The following is a 21,693-nucleotide window of genomic DNA, read 5'->3' on the forward strand; positions in this document are numbered from 1 at the left end:
ACGCAGCAACAAATAGCAGCAGCTGCCCACTTTTGTCAGCCAGCAATAAGTTTAAACTGCAAGGGCCCCTCACCAAGGGGGAAAAAAGGGAAAAGTCCATTTTAAAAGAAATGCTAATTTCTTTTCTTTTTCTGTGGGGGGATCTGTTTGTGTGTATGTGTGCACCAGGCTAGGAAAAGTGGTGGGGAGAGACACTATTACTTTGGAGCTTATAGCACATTTTAGTGAAAATGGATGCTGGAATTGTAAAAGGATTCCGAAGGTGCATAAAGAAAGAGAGCAGTAGAGTTTTTACAAACAATGTGTTTAGCCTGGAGAAGGCTAAAAGGTGATATACAATAGCCTTGTTTAAATATTTGAAGGTGTATCATGCTGAGGCTGGAGCAAGCTTGTTTCCTGCTGCTCCAGAGAACAGGACCCAGAACAATGAGTGCAAACTCTAGGAAAAGAGATTCCAACTCAACGTTAGGAGAAACTTCCTGACAGTAAGAGCTGTTCGACAGTGGAACACACTCCCTCAGAGAGTGGTGGAGTCTCCTTCTTTGGAGGTCTTTAAACAGAGGCTGGATGGCTAGCTGTCAGAAGTGCTTTGATTCTGTGTTCCTGCATGGCAGGGGGTTGGATGTGATGGCCTTTATGGTCTCTTCCAATGCTATGATTCTATGATTGGAATGCTATTTTAGCAAGGGGGCACCCTTGTATGACAAAGCTCTTAATTACAGCAGAGCCACTGAAATCACTAAAATGTCCTATTGACTATGACTAAGACCAAGAACCTATATACTTATAGTACTATGGGCCCTTGCTATCTATTGGGGTTTGGATCAAAAACCCCTCTGTGGATGCTAAAATCCATGGATGTTCAACTCCCATTAAATACAATGTGGTAGTAAAATGGTGTCCCTTATATAAAAGGGCAAATTCAAGCTTTGCTTTTTGGAATTTATATTTTTTGGGAATATTTTCAAGCTGCAGATGGATGAATTTGCGGATAAAGAATCCATGGATATGGTGGGCTGACTGTGTTGTGTAAATATATGCCAGCATAATCACACTATCCCATCTTGAACAGCCAATTGCTCAAGCCATTAGCTGCCTCCCTGCTGTCTAAGCAACAAGATTTAGACACATCTACAGATCACTGTATGGATAGATTTATATCACTCACAAGCTCACTGACCAAGGGACCCAACAGATGATGCAACTGTTAGCATTACAAATATCATCTCAAACAGTTTTGTTATATAAAAGCATCAATTGTGAGAGAGCTAACCAATGTATTAGCTGCTTTCCATAATGGTAGAACTCAAAGACATAGCTCTGTTAATATGGGTAAATATGCAAAGGGATCTTGTAGCAACTTTGAGACTGAGACAAAAAAACTGGTAGCATGTGCTTCATAGACTTAAGTGTACAAAAGCTTATGCTCTTTTCCTCAGTCTCAAAGATGCTACAAGATTCCTTTACACGATATATTAACTGTTGCTATGCAAAGAGTCGGTGGGTTAAATGACTTGACATTTTATATTTCAACCACCTTGACTACTGAAGTCAAGGTTATTCTTCACACACCCCAAAAATATTAGTTTTCTGCCTAACAATTGTTCCAGTATCGCTACACATAAATCAGAAAAGCAACAGTATTCAGAATCCTTTTAGGTTTAAATAACTAGGATACATACAATAAAACATCACAAGGTGTACTAGTTGTTCAACTGCAAGACAGTTTGTGGGTAGATGAGTGGGGATGGAATTCAAAGAGCAGAGATCAGTTTGTTCTTTAGACAAATATCAGGGGGAAACGAAATAGATTAAAAAAACAAAACAAAAACAAAAAGCAGCCTCAAAAAAGAAAAAAAGAAAAAAAAAGGAAACAGTAGTGAAAGAACACTATGCTGGGCTGCTGCTGCTGATAGTGTTGTGTGTGTACAGGGAAAGTTAATGGCTGCTTTTTAAATACTTGTCTTTTTCTCATTTTCACAGACAAAACCACTCTCCAAGATGCTTGTACACTGGGCAATACGGACAGGGTTGCTGTTTCTTTTCTCCTGCAAGGGTAAATAGGTGGGGAAGAGAACTTTTAAGACAGCAAATTGTGGGGAGGAAAAAAGATGGGCAGCCCCTCCCCATGTCATTCCCCCACTCTAATTGGCAATATCAGTACGCTGATGACACCCAAATCTATTTCTCCGTATCTCGTTCGTCGGCCTCGAATTCCGATGGCATCTCTTCTCTCAATGAATGTCTTCAGGCGGTAATGGGCTGGATGAGGAAAAACAGATTGAAACTGAATCCAGACAAGACGGAGGTGCTCATGGTAGCGGCCCCGAAACCAAGAATTGGGTTGCAACCTCCAGTCCTGGATGGGGTCACACTCTCCTCCAGCGACTGTGTTCGCAGTCTGGGGGTGCTCCTTGACTCGTCGCTCCTGATGACAAATCAGGTAAATGCGACGGTCAGGAGTGCCTGTTATCAGCTTCGGCTGATACGCCAGCTGCGCCCTTTTCTGGAAGTAAGGGATCTCGAGACGGTTGTGCACGCACTGGTAACCTCACGCCTTGACTTCTGTAATGCACTCTACATGGGGCTACCCCTGTGCTTGACTCGGAAATTACAGCTGGTTCAAAATATGGCAGCCAGGCTTATTTCTGGTACATCTAGGAGGGACCACATTACTCCGGTTTTGAGGTCCCTCCACTGGCTGCCTATCAGCTTCCGGGCCCAGTACAAGGTGTTGGTTATCACCTTTAAAGCCCTAAATGGCTTGGGTCCAAACTATCTTAGAGACCGCCTCCTCCCGTACAATCCTCCCCGCGCTCTCCGGTCCTCTGGGAGGAACTTACTGCAGCCTCTAAAATCTAGGCTTGCGGCAACCTCCCAGAGGGCGTTCTCTGCTGTCGCCCCCAAACTCTGGAACGACCTGCCGGATGAGATCCGTCAGATAACATCATTAGACAGCTTTAAAAAAGCGGTCAAGACGGATCTCTTCCGGCAGGCCTTTCCAGATTAACCATCCCGGCCCAGGTTCCCTGATTCCCTCATTCCTCCCGTGGCCCCATCTTAGTGATGGTTGAGGATCAACAGAGGGATATCAGGGTTTTTAGTTTTAATTGCTGTTTTTATCCTTGATATTGTATTTTTAATATGTTATACTATTTAATACTGTCTTAAGGGGGGGAGGGATAAAGTGTTTTTAATTGTGATATTTTATATTTTACTGTTGTTAACCGCCCGGATTGGTTTGCCAGAGGGCGGTATACAAATAAATATTATTATTATTATTATTATAATATCTCATTGCAGCTTTTAGTAAAAGGGGGAAAAACATTTAGAGATTGTTCCTATATCCCCTGAACAATTTGTTCCTTAGCTAAGAGTGCACAAGTTGAATCTGGTACAGCATTAGAAAGGCACTCAGCATAAAAACCAACACTAAACTAACCATCATGAATCTATTACAGTAATGCTAATAAATTTGTACTTATTTATACATCTCAGCAGGTGATTACAAACCAGAAATTAGCCAGAACCAGAGAGGAAATACAGCCAGTGTAGTGGGTTGAGTGTTGGGCTAGGGGACTCTGGAAACCAGGGTTTGATTCCCAGCTTGGCCATGAAATTCACTGGGTGGCCTTGAGCAAGTCACATGCGCTCAGACTCAGGGAAAGGCAATGGGAAACCTCCTCTGAGCAAATCTTTCCAGTAAACCCCTGTGATAGGTTCACCTTAGAGTCACCATAAGTTGGAAATTACTTGGAAGGTGCAGAACAACACCAACAACAAAGAAAGGAAATAAGAATATGAAATATAAGACTGTTGAAAAATATGCTAATTATGGCTGCCCTATTTGGTAGCTGGAGTTGTATGCTCTCCTGTAAGGATTCATCTGGTGTTACAAGTGTGTAAAATAAGAAATCTGGAATCAGAAAGAGATAAATTACTTAACTTTAATAAATACATATTAAGAAAACACATAGTGAAAACTATGAAAGTCCTACCACATATATATCTTTCTTTTCTTTTTAAAAAAGAGTTCTGTGTTAATTACATCTTTTTAGACCAGAAGCAAGTTTCCTATTGACATGACATTATACAGAAGAATCAGGAACAATGTGTACAAATGGTTAACACTTATGTTTTCATGGGATAATTTCTCTCTCTGCCTTTGGTAAAATATTCATTTCCCCCCCTTACATGTAACTCGAATACAGATTAAGGCTGTAACCATGTGGAAAATACTTCAGTACAGCTATGAATTGCCCATATGTTATCAGTGAAAATGCTCAGTAGTATATCCATTTCCAGCTACTGAATGAGCAACACTATTATTCTCCAGCAAAACACAGTTTGTGATAAGGGTACTCTAATTAGCTATATATATGCACAGGGATCAAAAACCAGTCACAGGTATTGCTAAGCCTCCAGAGAAAATAATCACAATACAGAATTATGGGGGATTCTGATGAATGCTCAGAACACAACAAAAGCAGGAGCTTCACTGTTCACTTTGCTGTTGGGGAAAAAATTAAATAAACAATAGGCAAGTTCAGCTTGTAGTTACTATGAACAATCTGTAGTAGATGATCAGAGATAATATTATTCTCCAAAAGGTATTTGTGGGATAGTAACAATTTTATTTGGCTGTTTTCAGGTGTTATTGAAGTTGATGCACTGCTTGTGCATTTACTTATACTGGCCTCAAAATAATTAAAAATAGCCATACTAGAAAATACATGACAGAAGACTCAATTGTCAGTCCAGTTATGTCATGTTTTATGGCCTCTATATAATCAGCATCACCTGATCAGTAGCAGAAACCTAGTAAGCTTACAGATGTTATGGCTGTATTATAGACAATAATGGGCAAGGATGCTGTTCTTCAGATGCTTATTCACTACAGCCAAAAAGACTTTGAAACGGGGAAGTGGGCTATCCAAGCATGACCTCCATATATATTTGGCAGCATTGGTTCCAACATTCATAATATTGTCTTTGCAACTATAGAGTGTGAAAAGTTAGTTGTTAGCACTGGTTAATAAGGAGAACCTGGTTTGTTTGTTTTTTGCAGATGAACAATTAGCACACGTTCAACAACAGTAACTTCTAGCGAGATCAGACATGACATGAAGGACACTTTGCTCAAAATTTTGCTAATCCTTTTTAGCACATTGCAAAAAAGCACTTGAAGTTAATTTGAAGCACTTGAAGTTCTTGCCTCAGATCTGTTTGCAGTGTATTAAAAAAATAAAACCAATCATGTAGTATAACATTTACTTAAGACAAATGAATATCAAGGCACGTTTTCTTTGGTTCAAGTTGTGCTGTACTATCTCCCTTCTTTGAAGACAGCTTCCTGAGATATTAATGTATGTGCAAAATAAAGAGAGCGAACGAACAGATGACTTTCTTACTACTTTCATCAATTGTGCAAATAATTTCAAAAAATGTAACAAAATGCGGAACAGCTATTTCCACAAGACTTAGGATTCAGATAAACATGTGCAACAGGGATTCTTCTCCCCACCACCATCAACGTCCTTGTTAACAAAATGATTTCCTTATGAGGTGGAGGAGAATAAATAGGCTTTCTGGATCATAGTTAAACTTTAAAACAAGTATTGTAAATATATCACACAATTCTTCCTTGCCAGATATTCAGTGCTCTTTAAACCTGCAAAAGATTGAAAAATATTAGTTATAAGACAACTTGATAAATATCTAGAAGCAGCAATCAGTAAGTCGAAGGCTTTCATGGTCAGCATCTATAGTTGTTTGTGGGTTTTTCGGGCAACGTAGCCATGTTCTAGAACAGTTTATTCCTGATGTTTCGCCAGCATCTGTGGCTGGCATCTTCAGAGAAAGATGCCAGCCACCATCTCTGAAGATGCCAGCCACAGATGCTGGTGAAACATCAGGAATAAATTGTTCTAGAACATGGCCACATAGCCTGAAAAACCCACAAACAACTATAGCAACCAGTAACTAAGGAGCCCCCCTGTCTTCAAACACTGTTTAGTTTTCCAGTCTGACAAATCTATAGTAATTCAAAGCAGGGCATAGTTATTTTAGTTATGTATAATTAGCTATCATTGAGTGTATTTATATTTTAAAAGTAAATATGTAAAGGAAATCTGATTTAATAGCTCAGTGAGTTCTATAACAATCTCTGGTGATTAAAAGCTCAGCTAACTAAAAGCTGGTATGCAAAAGGTTCTGGAAAATGCACCAATACATTTGATTGGGGCTAAAGTAGCAAAAAGAGGGAAGTCAATTCCAGTTTTCTGTACTGATTTGTACAAGTTATCCATGGCTGAAAATGCTCATAGAATCATAGAGTTGGAAGAGTCCAACCCCCTGCCATGCAGGAAATCCAGATCAAAGCATCCCCGAATGATGGCCATCCAGCCTCCGCTTGAAGACCTCCAAGGAGGGAGACTCCACTACACTCCGAGGAAGTGTGTTCCACTGTCGAACAGCCCTTACTGTCAGGAAATTCCTCCTAATGTTGAGGTGGAATCTCTTTTCCAGCAGCTTGCATCCATTGCTCCGGGTCCTAGTCTCTGGAGCAGCAGAAAACAAGCTTGCTCCCTCCTCAATATGACATCCCTTCAAGTATTTAAATAGGGCTATCATATCACCTCTTAACCTTCTCTTCTCCAGGCTAAACATCCCCAGCTCCCTGAGTCGTTCCTCATAGGGCAAGGTTTCCAGACCTTTCACCATTTTAGTCGCCCTCCTTTGGACACGCTCCAGTTTCTCAATGTCCTTTTTGAATTGTGGCGCCCAGAACTGGACACAATATTCCAGGTGGGGCCTGACCAGAGCAGAATATAGTGGCACTATTACTTCCCTTGATCTAGACACTATACTTCTATTGATGCAGCCTAAAATCGCATTGGCCTTGTTAGCTGAAGGGTGTTGAAATATGTTTTATGTTTTAATGCAAAAGGAAGCCAGGTTTAATGTAAACCCTATAATAAGGGTGGCAAACAAGGTCCTCCAGATGTTGAACTGCAACTCACACCACCTCAACCAACGTAACCAATGCTGTAGGTTGCAGTCTAAGAATAGGGTCACAAGATGCCTACCTTTGCCCTCTAGTGTATTACTATTAGGAATTGATCCAACATGCTTTGCATTAACTTCAGCCTCAGTCAGAAATGGTCCAGTTCCATTTTAATTTCATATGCTTATGTGTTACATCTCTGTGGATTAAAAATTCCAAATAGAGATCCAAGGAAGCTAAACACACATACATGATGCCAACACAACCTCAGGCACACAAAACCGAAGTTTAAAAACCTAGGGGTCATGCAGAAGGGCAGGAAAAAGTGACCAGAGGCCACTCTGCCTACAATCACCCGAGGACTGCAGCAACCACACAGCTCACTCTTAAAGTGAGCCACCACTACGGTCCTGAACGGACCACTGGCAAGGAGCACTTTTTCAGCACTCCTTTTGCCGTTGGCCCTGGCCTGCCTTAGGCGCCCTTAATCCGGCTTCCAGCCACTCTGGGGGTGTATGTCATGTGCACACCTCACTCCTGAAGAGACTGGAAGCCGCTCTATCTTGCCCGTCAAGTCTAAGACAGTTCCTTTAGATTAATGCTAAAAAGCAAACAATAAAATAACATGTGGAATTTTGAGGATAACATGTACTGTGTTAGTGAGGATGAAAATGTAATAAACAAAAGATGAAACATATTTGGAATTATATGACTCTTATGACAATTGACTTCTTATTTTAAACATTAAAAGCTTTTCCAAATATGCTTGCTATGAGAAATTACTTTAAAGGCTGTTAAATAGTTGTGTTAAATTCAAACATAGAGAAGGGGGTGGAAGACATGCTATTGTTGCCTAAAATCTCTCAGTACATAGAATTTAAAGAACTTACAGAGTCTGATCCAAACTACAATCAAGTTCTTTTCGTATGAGGCGGAGTAAAAACTGTAAAAAAATAAATAAAAGAAGCCATATGCTAATTATATATGACAAATTAACTTCATTTAAATTTTAAATGTTAAATCATGATGGAGTTTTAAAGTAAGATACTCAAGCATCTGAAAACACATCAGAAATATGGAAGAAGGAAATGAATGCTCCTTGAATCTTAACAAAAGCTCATTCATATACAAAGTTGTTTAGAAGAAAGGAAGGAGGTATATGGTCATGTGGATAAAGTGCATTTGAGAAAATTGTATCAATTCTTGGTCTTTTCTAGCAGAGCTTACATGGAGACTAAAGGTTTTATATGAAAAATATGGTCAAGTCAGCACCCTGAAATTACAAAGTAAGCAGTGGATTTTAGCTGGACAGTTAATACATATGTATTGTGTTGTATGTATATCCACTAGCTAAAAAGTTACCCATCCTCTCACAACCTAAAATAACATCCCCCAAAATATTTAAGATAGACTGCTACTATGAATGGGGGTTCTCCAAGCCTTGCACTTTTGTGGGTAACACCAGCTTAGCAGTGATAGGAAAAGCATAATTTAACTGGGCAGCAGGGAAGGAAAGATTGATTGATTGAAATTTTATTTATATACCGCCGTTCCTATGATCATGGCGGTTTACAAAACAAAATGAAAATATGATACATTACAGATTACAGATATAATACCATACAGATCACAGATTAAAAATCAAAATTAACAGCAAAAATCCCTCATATAAAACCATACACTACTATACATCATTAAAATCCGTCATTAAGACCAGTCGAGATAATAAAACAGTCTAAAAAATACAATACATAGTATACAGGAGCAAAACAGTCAGGACATGTGGGGGAAGGCTTGACGAAATAAATGAGTCTTAAGGTTTTTCTTAAATGACTCCAGGGAGGGGGCTAAGTGGAGCTCCTCAGGGACAGCGTTCCAAAACTGCGGGGCCACAACAGAAAAAGCCCTTTGCGCAGTCACTGCGTACCTTGTCTTGAGAACACTCAGAAGTTTTTTCCCACCTGACCTGAGAGTGCGGGGCGGATTGTATGGGGAGAGTCGGTCCTCCAAGTACTCTGGGCCCAAGCCATTTAGGGCTTTATAGGTAACAACCAACACCTTGTATTGTGCCCGGAAGCGAATTGGCAGCCAGTGCAGATCTTCCAATATAGGTGTTATATGGCTGGCCCTGGAGCTACCAGTGACCAGCCTGGCGGCCATATTTTGAACCAACTGCAGCTTCCGAGTTTGGTACAAGGGTTGCCCCATGTAGAGCGCATTACAGAAATCGAGTCGAGAGGTTACCAGTGTGTGTACCACTGTTTCAAGGTCCCCCCGGTCCAGGTAGGGACGCAGTTGGTGTATCAGCCGAAGCTGATAACAGGTGCTTCTAACTGTCGCATCCACCTGAGGAGTCAGGTGAAGCAAGGAGTCAAGAAGCACCCCCAAACTGCGAACCCAGTCCTTCACGGGGAGCGTGACCCCGTTCAGGACAGGTGGACAAACCTCCTTCCCAGGACCAGGAGAACCTATCACAAGTACTTCCATTTTCTCTGGATTCAGGCTGAGTCTATTTTCCCTCATCCAGCCCATTACCAACTCCAGACAGGCATTGAGCGGAGAGATGCCATCCCTAGTCACTGCATCAGTCGGAGACACAGAGAAAACTATTTGGGTGTCATCAGCGTACTGATAACACCGCGCCCCGTGTCTCCGGATGATCTCTCCCAGCAGCTTCATGTAAATGTTAAACAGCATAGGGGACAGAATCGCTCCCTGAGGGACCCCAGATGTAAGGGCCCTCTTATCGGAGCGACAGTCCCCCAGCTCCACCATCTGGAATCTACCCGAGAGGTAGGACCGGAACCACTGCAAAGCAGTGCCCCCAATACCCAACTCTCCCAGGCGATCCAGAAGGATACCATGGTCGATGGTATCGAAGGCCGCAGAGATGTCCAAGAGCACTAACAGGGACACGCTACCCCTGTCCATGCCCAGACGGAGATCATCGACTAAGGCAACCATGGTAGTCTCAACCCCATAGCCTGCCCGGAAGCCGGTTTGAAATGGGTCCAGATAATCCGTATCTTCCAAGACCCTCTGTAGCTGGGAGGCAACCGCTCTCTCAATCACCTTCCCTAAAAATGGCAGCAGTGATACAGGCCGATAATTGTTTCGAATTAGGGGGTCAAGGGAGGGCTTCTTTAGTAAAGGTTTTATGATGGCCGTTTTGAGATTAGATGGGAAAAGGCCCTCCCTGAAGGATGAATTGACAATACGACGCGACATTTCTGTTGTCGCTGTTCCCCCTTGAACTGCCAGCCATGAAGGACAGGGATCGAGAGAGCAGGTCGTCTTCCTAACGCTACTGAGGATCCTGTCCACATCCACAGTACTAACAGACTCAAACTGATCCAGTACAACTGAGTCCACGGAAGCTCTGGACGCCTCTACTCTCGATTCTGAACCAATAACAGCGTCAAGATCAGCTCTTAGCCGAGAGATTTTATCCGCGAAGAAATTGTTAAACTCGTCACAGCAGGCTTTAGATGGTTCCAGTAGTGGGTTCAGGGGGGGGAGCCAGTTGAGTAAGCTCTCTCACAACCCTGAACAGCTCTGCCGGACGCGACTCCGCGGACGCAATTCGTGCAGCATAGAACGAATTCTTAGCTGCACCAATTGCCACTCCGTAAGCCTTCAAAAGATACTCTAGGAGTGTCTTGTCGGATAAGTGCTGGTGTTTCCGCCATTTGCGCTCTAGTCGTTGCGCAGCCCGCTTCCTTGCCCTGAGATCTTCCGTATACCAGGGCTTTTTATTGGAAGCAGGCCGGAAAGGACACTTGGGAGCGATACTGTGTATAGCCCTGGAGAGATCAATATCCCAGGTGTTAGTCAGGGCATCAACAGAATCGCCGTCAGCTCCAACCAGATAGCCGTCTAAGGCTTCCTGGAACCTATTGGGTTCCATCAACCTTCGAGGGTGGACCATTCTAATAGGTCCGCCACCCCCGGGGGGGATCTGGACAGTAGCCTTGATACTAGCCTCAACCAGGAAATGATCCGTCCATGACAGGGCAGAAATATTGGTTACCTCTGCCCACGGAGACTCCGTGTCCATACAGAAGACAACATCGAGTGTATTACCAGCAGAATGCGTGGGCCCTGTGACCAATTGGGACAGGCCCATGGCAGTCATGGTAGCCATGAACTCCCGAGCTGCACCAGTTGGAACGATACCGGCCTCGGAGGGGATGTTGAGGTCTCCCAGGACAAGATGCCTAGGGGACTCCAACACCAGCTCCGAGACCAGCTGTGTCAGCTCGGCCAAGGAGTCTCTTAGCGCACGGGGTGGCCTGTAGACCAACAGAATCCCTAAACTGTCCCTGGCCTTTAGGGTCAGGTATAAACACTCGATATGGTCTGTCTGGCGGACATGGTTCCTGGTCAAGGAAAGGGTGTTCTTATAGATCAAGGCAACTCCCCCCCCCCCCGCCCACTTGCCCTGATCTGGTCCTTCACTGAGTACCCGGCAGGGAGGGCCTGTGCCCACACCGCTTCACTCTCAGGCCCAAGCCAGGTCGCAGTTCTTATCCTCCACAAGATCATATATTATGTGGGACTTGTTCTTAACCGACCTGGCATTGCACAGGAGCAGAGGCAGGGTTTGTGGTACAGTTGGACTGACCCTCAGACCTCTTTGGCTAGGAGAATGGATGGAAGGTGGGATAGATATTACACATCGATCCCGCCTTCCCTTACGATACAACTCCACTCTCCTACCGCTATATCTCCCCTTGCCCCACACTACTCCAATGGGAGCCCCTCTTAACACAGCCGCACCTCCCTCTCCCTCACCAAGCCAATTAATGTGTGATAGGATCTCATTATGGAGGGAGCGGAGATTTAAATCTCTCCACTGCTGGCAGAGGGGAAAGCAGGGGTGGGGAGAGACTGTATCAAGCATGAGAGGGTGATATGATGGTGTGTGTGCGCATCTGTGAGAGAGTAAAAAATATGTATTTACATGCCATATTTGGTGAGGAAATGTGAGACAGCCTTCTCAGTGGCTACTTCCAGGCTGTGGAATTCCCTTTCATGGTAGGCTAGCTTGATCTGTCTGTTCTCTTTCTTTTGGCAAAGACCTATATATTTCGATAGGCTATTGCATATAAATCTATTAATAAGAATTTTTGTATTTTTATCCTTATTGCTGTATTTTAATTTTAAAAAAATTGTTAAAACAATTTTAAAAATTGTTAAAACTTTTCTATTATAAATTGTTTTTAGGTGCATTTTCTTTTAACCTGTGCTGTGAGATGTCTTGGATTCTATACTGGGGAAAAACTGAGATAATGACAATGGCAATTTATTTATACACTACCATCTTCCCAAGATTGGGACTCATGGTGGCTTATAAATTAAAATGATCACAATATAGTTAAAAGCATGTAAATATAATATTAAAATAGAATTAAACTATTCATGGTATTCCACAATTTTAAATACAGTATGCACTTTCAAAGGACAGAAAACAGTTAAAACTACAATTTAAGGTGGTACAGCACCCTCTTACAAGCCAACTCTTAAAAGCGTTCAGTTTTAAAAATATGTCTGAATAAAATAAAGTCTTCACCTACTAATGGTGGAAGGAAGGCAACACTCCAGTCTCCCAAAAGAGGGAGTTCCAGACCCTATCTCATGTAGCTGTGAAGGTGGTGGTATTAAAAGAAGGGCCTCTCCTGAGGATTTCAGGATCCAGGCAGGCTCAGATGAGAAGATATGGTCTATTAGATAGCCCAGACCCAAGTCATAGAGGGCTTTATAGGTCATAACCAGCACTTTGAATCATGCCCAGAAACCAACTTGCAACCAGGGGAGCTGTCTTAGCAAGGAGTTGCACAGACCCTGTAACCAGCCCCAGTTAACATCTGTAAACTATAAAATTAATACAATAAATATAAATATGTAAATTAAATGGATTAATAAATAAAAAATAAATATATCAACAATGAATTATAGTCTGCAATGGTCTGCCTACAGGAAATTTAAAGGTGTTATTTCAGGAATAACTTTGATCAGTTTAAAATGCTGAAATATGAAGGAAAACTCACACCAGCCCAAGACATTTGACTGCTTGGGGAAGAACAGCATATGGCACCCTTTCCCTACAACTACCAAAATCAAGGTGCATAGCACACTGGTTAGAGATGTTATTTTGGTACCTGGCAGTAAAATACAATAGTGAATTAAATAGCAAATTACTTATTGCCTTTATTACACCTCCAAAACCTACTGCCTCAGACAGCTGTCTAATTCTCTTTTATAGCAGAGCTGGCTCTGGTTGGGAGGTAACTCAGAGATATCTCAAATGCTTCCCCTCCCTTTCTCTTTTGCATTAGGAAAAATGGACATTTACAGGAACAACATGAGAGACGCTCAAAAACAATTTGCGCTTCAAGTGAAATTGTGTCTCACATTCCATTCAAGGGTTTTAAAACTGAAGGCAATCTCCATCTCCACTGAAATATAAAATCAGAATGAGACCTCTCAAGATTATGCTATTTCAATAAAAGCAGTAAGAATAGAGTTAGGGGGTGAATGTAGCACATTGAATATCCGTGATATGAATTCCTGTTACATACTTCCTTTAGTCTTCTGTTAGTAATACCCTATTTATCTAGAATACCTGTGGAAAAATACATGTATTTTTCAGACCGTTTGGAATACCAGACTATAGTGTATTACCATATCAGATTTTAGCATTTCAGTAATAACAACTGTGATACTGTTTGGAGGCTAGAAAAAAAACCACATATTTCAGTTCTTTTCAGTGCTTTTCATGTTACCACTGGCTAATACACAAAATATTATGGTTACTAATAGTTAAGTTTATTTGGAGAAATGTGTTTTTTCTTTCTTTCTATAACTAACACACACACACACACACACACACACACACTCTTTGTTGAACATGCATTGTACAAAAACTAAATTGCGGTTGCCCCAATATGCTTCAGAATGTTCCATTTGGCTGCAGTGCCCACACTGTGGAACTTTACACATTCAAGCAGATAGGGACACCTTGTTAAACCGAAGCCTGAATTTTAACAAATGAGTCAGTGGAGGATGGAATTATACTATGGCATACTTTGACTTACTAATAAGGCACAGGCATCTGCTATCATCAGCATATAAAATACATTGTTCCAACCAGAAGGGGAAAGGAGGCCTGCTAACAATGGTCCCAGAGCAGCACCTGAAAAATAATGTACATGTGTTAATGGCATACTATAAAAGAATCAGTATATGTAATGGGCAGAACAGTGTTTAGTACTGTACTGCAATGTCAAGAATGACAACAAATTTGAATAAGGCTGTTATATATGTTTCTACTGCACCACCAAATTGTAAACACTGTTGACAGCACTGTGACACAAATGATGAGGAGGGAAGGATTATGAAAATGCAAGCTACTCCTAATGAGCTACAGTTGCAGATAAACAAGCATAAACCTCTTTGAGTGCGGCCACACATTATTATGCGGATGGATCATTAGAAAGTATTTCCTGGATGGAAAAGTGTTCATGTCAGGGAGAACAGCTATTCCTTGCACCAGGCTCCACCTGTATCCTTGGGTTATTTTCTAGCCAAAGTTTTATATAAATGTAAAGCTAAGTATCTTAAGGGAATTTCAATCTGGAGTTAGTAAAATCTATACTCCCTGATTTCTAAACTTTATTACCTGCCAAAGAGCAAAAGAAGAACTGTGCATGCATGCATGCATGCATGCATGCTAGACAATAAATTTGACTTTGTGGTTTAAGCAAGCCTCTTCTGCTTTGATTTGAGAGACATGGCACATTCCTGTATTCCTGGTTCCACACTGTCAAGGAGTGAGTGACCCTTTGGGGAACTTGGGTGGTCCAAGATTAGAAGATGGCAGAGCTAAAACTTGTAAACTGGCATTAATCTCTAAACTAAAGCAACTATTGCACTTACTTGTTAAGAGCCTCTATTGCTTAATAATTCAATAAGTAGTGGCAGATGTGCATACTGTGTTTGAGAATTGATTTAAGCCTAGTGGTGAAGCTTCAGTATCTAGCTGTACATTTAATCGACTTTACTACTGATCATCTCACAAACAGTGTTTACAGGATAAGAAATGGATTAGACTCTCCAACAGACTGTCACAAGATGGACAGTTACATAAGGCATCTGTGCACAAGGTATAGCTCCAGACAAAGAGACACCACTCAGAAGTTGGGGATAGGCTGGAAGAAGGGAGAAAGAAGACACTGGAAGCAAGGAGTATCCTTTTCCTATTTGAAAGAAAAAAAAATCTTTCTCCCACCACTATGATAAAATATTTTATAGTCTGTAAGCATTATTAGGTGAAGTAGTGAAGACTGGAAACAGACCAAAATGGGGACTAGAACTGATCTCTAAGGAGTACTATAGGTGACTATATCTGAGGCCAATTATAAAGCAGCACAGGTAATACACACATGGCCATCCTCTTAACTATACATAGCTCACTAGGGGAGGTTGCCAGGGTCTGTTAAAGAGGACTGTTTGGCTATGGTACCTGGAGTGGATTTTCATCTGCTACTGACATTATATCTAATAAAATAAAATAGCTAAGCAACAGTGAACCTAAATTTCTATTTCTACATAGGTATATTACACTTAACAGTGCTATTGACCATTTCAGTATTTGGTTCCTAAGGCAAGTATATTATAAAGTAAGGGCTTACCTACAGAACCTGTTCCATCAATGATGGCTGTAACAGTGGAGAGTGCTCTTGCATTTCCCTTAAGACTTTTATGTGTACCCTTAAAGAGCAAAATAATAAGTCCTTAATATTTTAACACAGAGAAAGGGCACGTAAATAATATTTTAATCTATATTTACACTGTTCCTTCCCCCCCTCCAATTGAAAAGAAATTACTAACTAGCTTTAGCTACACACATTCATGACAGAAAACAGTATCAGCAGTACAATGTAGTTTCTAAAATTCCATAGTCCTATAAACATGTATACAACAGGACTCTGCAAAACTTTCCAGATAATTTTGTGTGTGAAAGTTTTCTTTAAAAGTATGCTTCATCGAATGGTAGTGTAACGAAAAGCTGTATCTAGTACCTAATTCGTAAATACTTAAGAGAGGGAGCCTTATCGCATGAGAAAAAATCTGAAACAGAGTGGGAGAGTAGTGGCTTTCTCTTTGCCTCGCCACATGTTATCATAGCACTTCTGTTCTCTTCCTGATGGAGACAAGTCATAAAAGTGTGCCTTTTGGCAAATAGATTTTTACAGCATGACAAAAGACATGCTTTTATAACCATCGCCCTTGGGAAGAGAACAAAAACGTTATGCAGGAGCATGGAGAAAGCCTCTACCCTTCCACTCCATTTTGACTTTCTTTTCCCATGCAATGTTTCTCTCAAAGGGTTTAAACTTGGGCCACATTATTTCCTGTTTTCTTGTGATACTGCTATGAATCCATATACAACCTGTTTTACAGGTTAGCATCATACAGGAATTGCTATAAGGATAAAACAGCAGCTTTTCCTGAGCCTCCTTTTTCTCAAATCAGATTGAGATAATGAAGATATTGGGAACCCTTCGCTTTCTTAAGGGTGGGGAGATCACTGAACTCACACAGTCTTGCCTGGTGGAGGGAGAACAGCTATATCTCTCTCTGGTTTCTGTTCTTCTCTAGAACTTTGTGCCCCTCCCTTTCATGTGTTCTTATTTGTATTAGCGGGAACAGAAAAGCACTCACCAAGTCAGCCGAGACAGCTGTTGTGATCAATGTATAAGGACCATTTACAAGAGCTCCACAGATGAGTAACATCACTTGAAATTAGATGAAAAAAACATATCAGATATTCAGAATTTATGTGGATTCCAATAATACACAGAGTGTGTAAGATCATTTATTCAATGTACATTTATTAAAACAGAATAGCTATTAGATTATAAACAGTATAAAGATCATTTTCCAAAATACCTAATAAGGTAAAAATCGTCATCCAATAGAATGTTCTTGGCAAAAACTTGAGACATAGGCATGGAAGAAGTTATCCAACAGAAAGGAATGGCATCATTATCCTCATCTGACATATTGGGTGAACTATGTTGACTTGGATAGACACTTAGCTTACTATAGTGCTTCCAAAAAGGACTGGAAGGGCTTCAAGTTTAAAACAAAGCAGCAGAGCTAGCAGCAGTTTAGAAGCAATTGAGGACTGAATACGAGGGCTGAAAATTGTCTTATATCTGCATGATACACTGTGCTGCTATAACAGCTCCCCACCTCTTACTTCCTCACACCTTCAGCCATCTCTACTTGCTGAGTTCAAAATAACTTACCAGGCTCAAGGCAATTAGTCTTCCATACTATGAGAGCCCATTATAGGGCCCAAATGCTTATTAGGACCTTGTTAGAGATAGCAGTCCTTTAATGGCAAAAATCCAAAAAGACAGTATAAGTCTAATTGAAAGTAGATGTGATTCAATGGGTCATACTCTCAGGTAAGTGGGTATAGACTGCAAAAAAAGAATGATATGCTCAGGATGCTTGGTGTTGTACTGCATTTTCAAGTAAATCAAGTCCTGACCATCGGTGACAAATTTTTATTTATAAGAGTGCTTGCAGGTAAGATTTTTATTCTACAATCATCTTGGCTCAAGAACAGAATTTTATGATGGGATGGAAAGCAATTTTATTGTCTTGGTAGAAATGAGATATGTAGTGCTCCTGTGTTTCCTACCCTCTTTTTTGCAGTCACAAAATCCATTTATGTGAAAAAAACCCAGAATATCTCTTCAATCTTTTGATCAAGGGTGCTTGGAGGTGTCCATCTGGAGGATGTCTAATTAAATGATAAGCTGAAACACTGCAATAATCTACTCACTGTATTACTGCCTGATGAAACAGTACTTATAATATAGAAATAATAAATAACATCAGTAGCCTTATTATTACCACTTGCTCTTATACCATTTGCTTTCATTACCAGGCTGTCAGTTCTGGGTAAGAAGTAGGAAGAATATTTTAATAGACTGATAATTAGGTATATAAAGAATATTTGCAATTTTTCTCATCTTTAAAGTCTGAACACCCTGTTGAAAAAATTTTCAGCCACCAGATTTTTTTTTTTGGCCATTGTTTAGCAGTTAAAAGATAAGTGCTTTCTTTTATCAGCAGTATCAATAGCAAGTAGCATTGAGGTCTCCCCTCCCCAAAAAATATTTCAGGAAATTTGTACAAAACAGTCCTGAAATGGGAAAAGGCATAGGTAAATGGATAAAATTCCTTGTAGTATTATCCAGCAGGAAGAAAACCTTTGAAATGTTCTTATTCTCACATGTAAAAAAATAAGTGAAAATTTGCATTGCTAATGGGAAATGAATCTCTTCTCTTCTTATAGTCATTGTAATCACTTCTGTCCTTCACATTAGGTGAAGGGAGAAAAGGGTGGAATAGCAGTATTTCACTTCTTTCCTGACATATAACTGGTGGTTGGCTAGAAGCTCTCTGACTTCTGAATCTGATGCTACCTCCCTGCACAAGGATAAAGAACTGATTGCAATATTTTCCATCAACTTTTGAAAACTCTTAACTGACAGCTGAAAAACAACCCATGTCATAAATTCCATATCAGTGGTGTTGCTGTGCCCATGACTCATGAGTTACATTGCTCTTAATAAGCAGGTAACTCCTGAGTAACAACAAAAACCAAAAATTAGAAGAGAACTACCCTATAAATATTATTGGGTGCAACCATCTTAGTCTTATTTCAAAGATTTTAATTCATAAGGTATTATTATGAAATAGCTCCAAATATATATTTATGTGTTTGATATCCCAAATTCTGTGATTGGTGACAATTTGAAAGCTGCTTGGGTTTTTTTAACCCAGATTTTGCTTGCCTTGGCAAAAAAGTATTGGAGGCTCACTGGACACACAGAATAGGTATACACAAAAACATACCACACGTACATTTAACACAACGTAGAGGCATACTCAGAATGAGTGTAAGATGGATGTTTGCAGCATTAAAGGGCAATTTTGTTCCTGCACAAGCCCATTAGATTTCTTGGGGAAATGTAAACTCCACAGGACTCTTGAAGAGAACAACTGAGCTTTCTGGTTTTGTTTTGTTTTTTCAGTCTTCCCCACCAAACTATCTGCTTTTTAACAACACATACCAGTAATGGCCCCAGAGAAGAGGTGAAGAGAAAGACAACCCTTCCTTCCTTGGTCTAGTCACTAGTGTAGGGGGAATAATAGAGAGTAATATTAACCCACCATCCTGTCTTGGCTATATTAATTCTTATTGAGATACATTATTTTATGTGAGCCACCTTGGTTCCCTTTCTGGGAGAAAGGCAGCATAGAAATGAAATAAATAACTAAAATAAATAACATTGCCTTTAAGTTGCAGGCTGTCAACAAAACCCTTTCACATCTAAAGAGATCTTGTCACAAAGAAGCCTGCACTGATCTCTCTTCTCACAGAAATCCTGCAGTTAAGAATCAGAAATGGAAGAGGCCTCTAGGAGATCATCTAGGGCAACCTCTCAAATCTCATTACTGTATTTATATATTTCCAAAATGTGTAAATTATGCAAGAAATTTGAGAACTCACCTATGGTGGCTTCAGAGCCCATTCTACTAATTGCAGTGAACACATACAACTGAGGTAGGCAAAAACAACATACAATTAGTTAAAATCATCAAGTAACTTTTGATAAGAATGACAAGTAATGGAACAAATGGAAAAGGGTTCACAATCACTCAGCAATGACCAAAGATGACAGAGTGTTCCTAAATGTTTCTGCTACTGCAGCAAATAAAGACGAATAAGGAAAATTAGCACAATCCATTGGAGAAAAGTGCAGTAGAGGGATTGTGACTTAGGAATAGGAGATTTTAAATTAATCTTTTTGAATGGATTGTGTTTAATGCTTTTTTAAATTTTGTATTTCAGATTGTTTTTAGCTGTATTGATAAATGCATGGTGTTGGGTGCTTTGGGTCCCAAATGGAAGAAAGTCAGAATATACATTAAATAAATACATTTAAAGTAAATAAGGTTCTGAACACATTTTGAACAGGTGAAGGGAACCCTATATGTCTAAGTAAGAGAAACCAGTAAGGAAAACATCTTATTTCCAGTAGAAAAATCAGCTGTATTTGCTAAATGTGAGTTAATAAATAAGCATTAGTTTAAATTCTGGGATCTATAAACATCTGTGGTAGGATAGGACCCACACTGCTTTCTCCAGGGTATAGACAGCATCCATTTTTCAGGAATGGCCACTTTTAAAATATCATTTTCAAATTAGCTAAGTCATTGCTTAGGGATATTAGGGATGTGAATAAGGAAGAGAGATAATTTTGCATTTAATAGGAAAAAGAAGAGGATTAATTTAGGCCTGAAACAGATGGGCAAACAGGGGTGACTTCTAGCCACTCCAGAGGCATGGCACTTACATGACACATGCTACCAGAGTGCCTGGAATTCTCCCCAGGACCACCTAAACCAGCCCAAAACCAGTCCCAAAAGGAGTGGATCTTTTCTGCTCCTATTTGGGATTGTGGCAGGAGGTGCCTTTGGGGCCACAGCATGTGTTCGCCATGGCCCCAGGGCGATCAGACTTTGAACGGCTTCTGGCTGCTCCTTCCTGCCCACTTGCATTGCCCCTCCAAAAGTTACAACAAACATAAAAATATTTCTATCACAGACTGGCATCTACTGGCAGAATATAAAAACTTGTCTATAATTTTATTTTATTATTGCTTTGGTGTTAATATATCTTACGGTGGGTGCAGCAATCAATAGCATCATGCCACAAGTTGTAGCCCTTTTTCTCAGTCGGTCTGATATTACACCTGCCAAAATTCCACCTGCAGAAAAAAAATGTGTTCATAACTTTTAATGGCATTTTTTTATAAATTCGCAGAGGCATTAGATATCACTCTGAAAGACATTTCCCCCAGGTACATTAAGTCCATCAGTCAGTGGATTGGAGCTCCTATGGATCGTCCCACCCCATGTTACCAAATGGTGGCATGTGCCACTGGGCATGCTGACACGGGTGTGCACATGTTGCCACCCATTGACTAATAAGGACTCAAGCTCTGGAACCAAACCCCCATAGATGGGAAGGGTCCACTGTATTAATATTTAAAAAGTGTCTTAGGCATACAGCAGCCCCCAAACGTATGCTAGTACTATTCCTGTTAAATTCCTGCACTAATATTGCTCAGAATAGGATAACCTCAATCTTTTCCAACCTATTTCTTCAGACAGTGTATCTACACTGTAGAAATAATGTAGTTTGACAATATTTTAAATGTTCTATCTCTATCCTGTGGAATCCTGGATTTGTAATTTTAAAAGGTTTTAGCCTTGTATGCCAAAGAGTGCTGGTGCCTCACAAGACTACAAATCCCAGGATTCTATAGAATCGGGGCATGGCTTTTAAAGTGGTCTCTAACTGCATTATTTCTACAGTGTAGATTAAGAAGCAGAGCCCTCCCTCCAGTCCATCTGATACCATCTGGTCTCGAAGGGAGAGAAGAACTGCTGGGCCTGATCCCCTTCCCCACTGCCATTCCCTTCTTCTTTTGTGTCATGTCTTTTTAGATTGTAAGCCTGAGGGTAGAGAACTGTCTAATTAACAATTTGTAAGTCGCTCTGAGAGCCTTTGTGGATGAAGTGCAGGTTATAAA

At 40.6% G+C, this 21,693-nt stretch overlaps 1 protein-coding gene across 2 annotated transcripts in view; it reads right to left on the bottom strand.

Annotated features, from left to right (window-relative positions):
- Window positions 1-3,963: 3,963 nt before the first annotated feature.
- SLC37A1 (solute carrier family 37 member 1) overlaps window positions 3,964-21,693 on the bottom strand; it is a 46,092-nt gene continuing 28,362 nt past the window's right edge. For both annotated transcript variants that reach the window (XM_089511958.1, XM_089511959.1), the window contains exons 13-19: window positions 20,780-20,865; window positions 19,605-19,653; window positions 16,733-16,806; window positions 15,700-15,778; window positions 14,104-14,201; window positions 7,897-7,949; window positions 3,964-5,671 (exon numbers count right to left, since the gene is read on the bottom strand). In XM_089511958.1, the coding sequence (XP_089368084.1) occupies window positions 5,656-5,671; window positions 7,897-7,949; window positions 14,104-14,201; window positions 15,700-15,778; window positions 16,733-16,806; window positions 19,605-19,653; window positions 20,780-20,865 (455 nt within the window). In that variant the 3' untranslated portion in view covers window positions 3,964-5,655. The remainder of the gene's footprint in view (window positions 5,672-7,896; window positions 7,950-14,103; window positions 14,202-15,699; window positions 15,779-16,732; window positions 16,807-19,604; window positions 19,654-20,779; window positions 20,866-21,693) is intronic.

The sequence above is a fragment of the Sceloporus occidentalis genome, unplaced genomic scaffold (assembly GCF_023333645.1).
Source record: "Sceloporus occidentalis isolate IW3139 unplaced genomic scaffold, rSceOcc1.0.p SCAF_2, whole genome shotgun sequence".
NCBI classification, from domain to species: domain Eukaryota; kingdom Metazoa; phylum Chordata; class Lepidosauria; order Squamata; family Phrynosomatidae; genus Sceloporus; species Sceloporus occidentalis.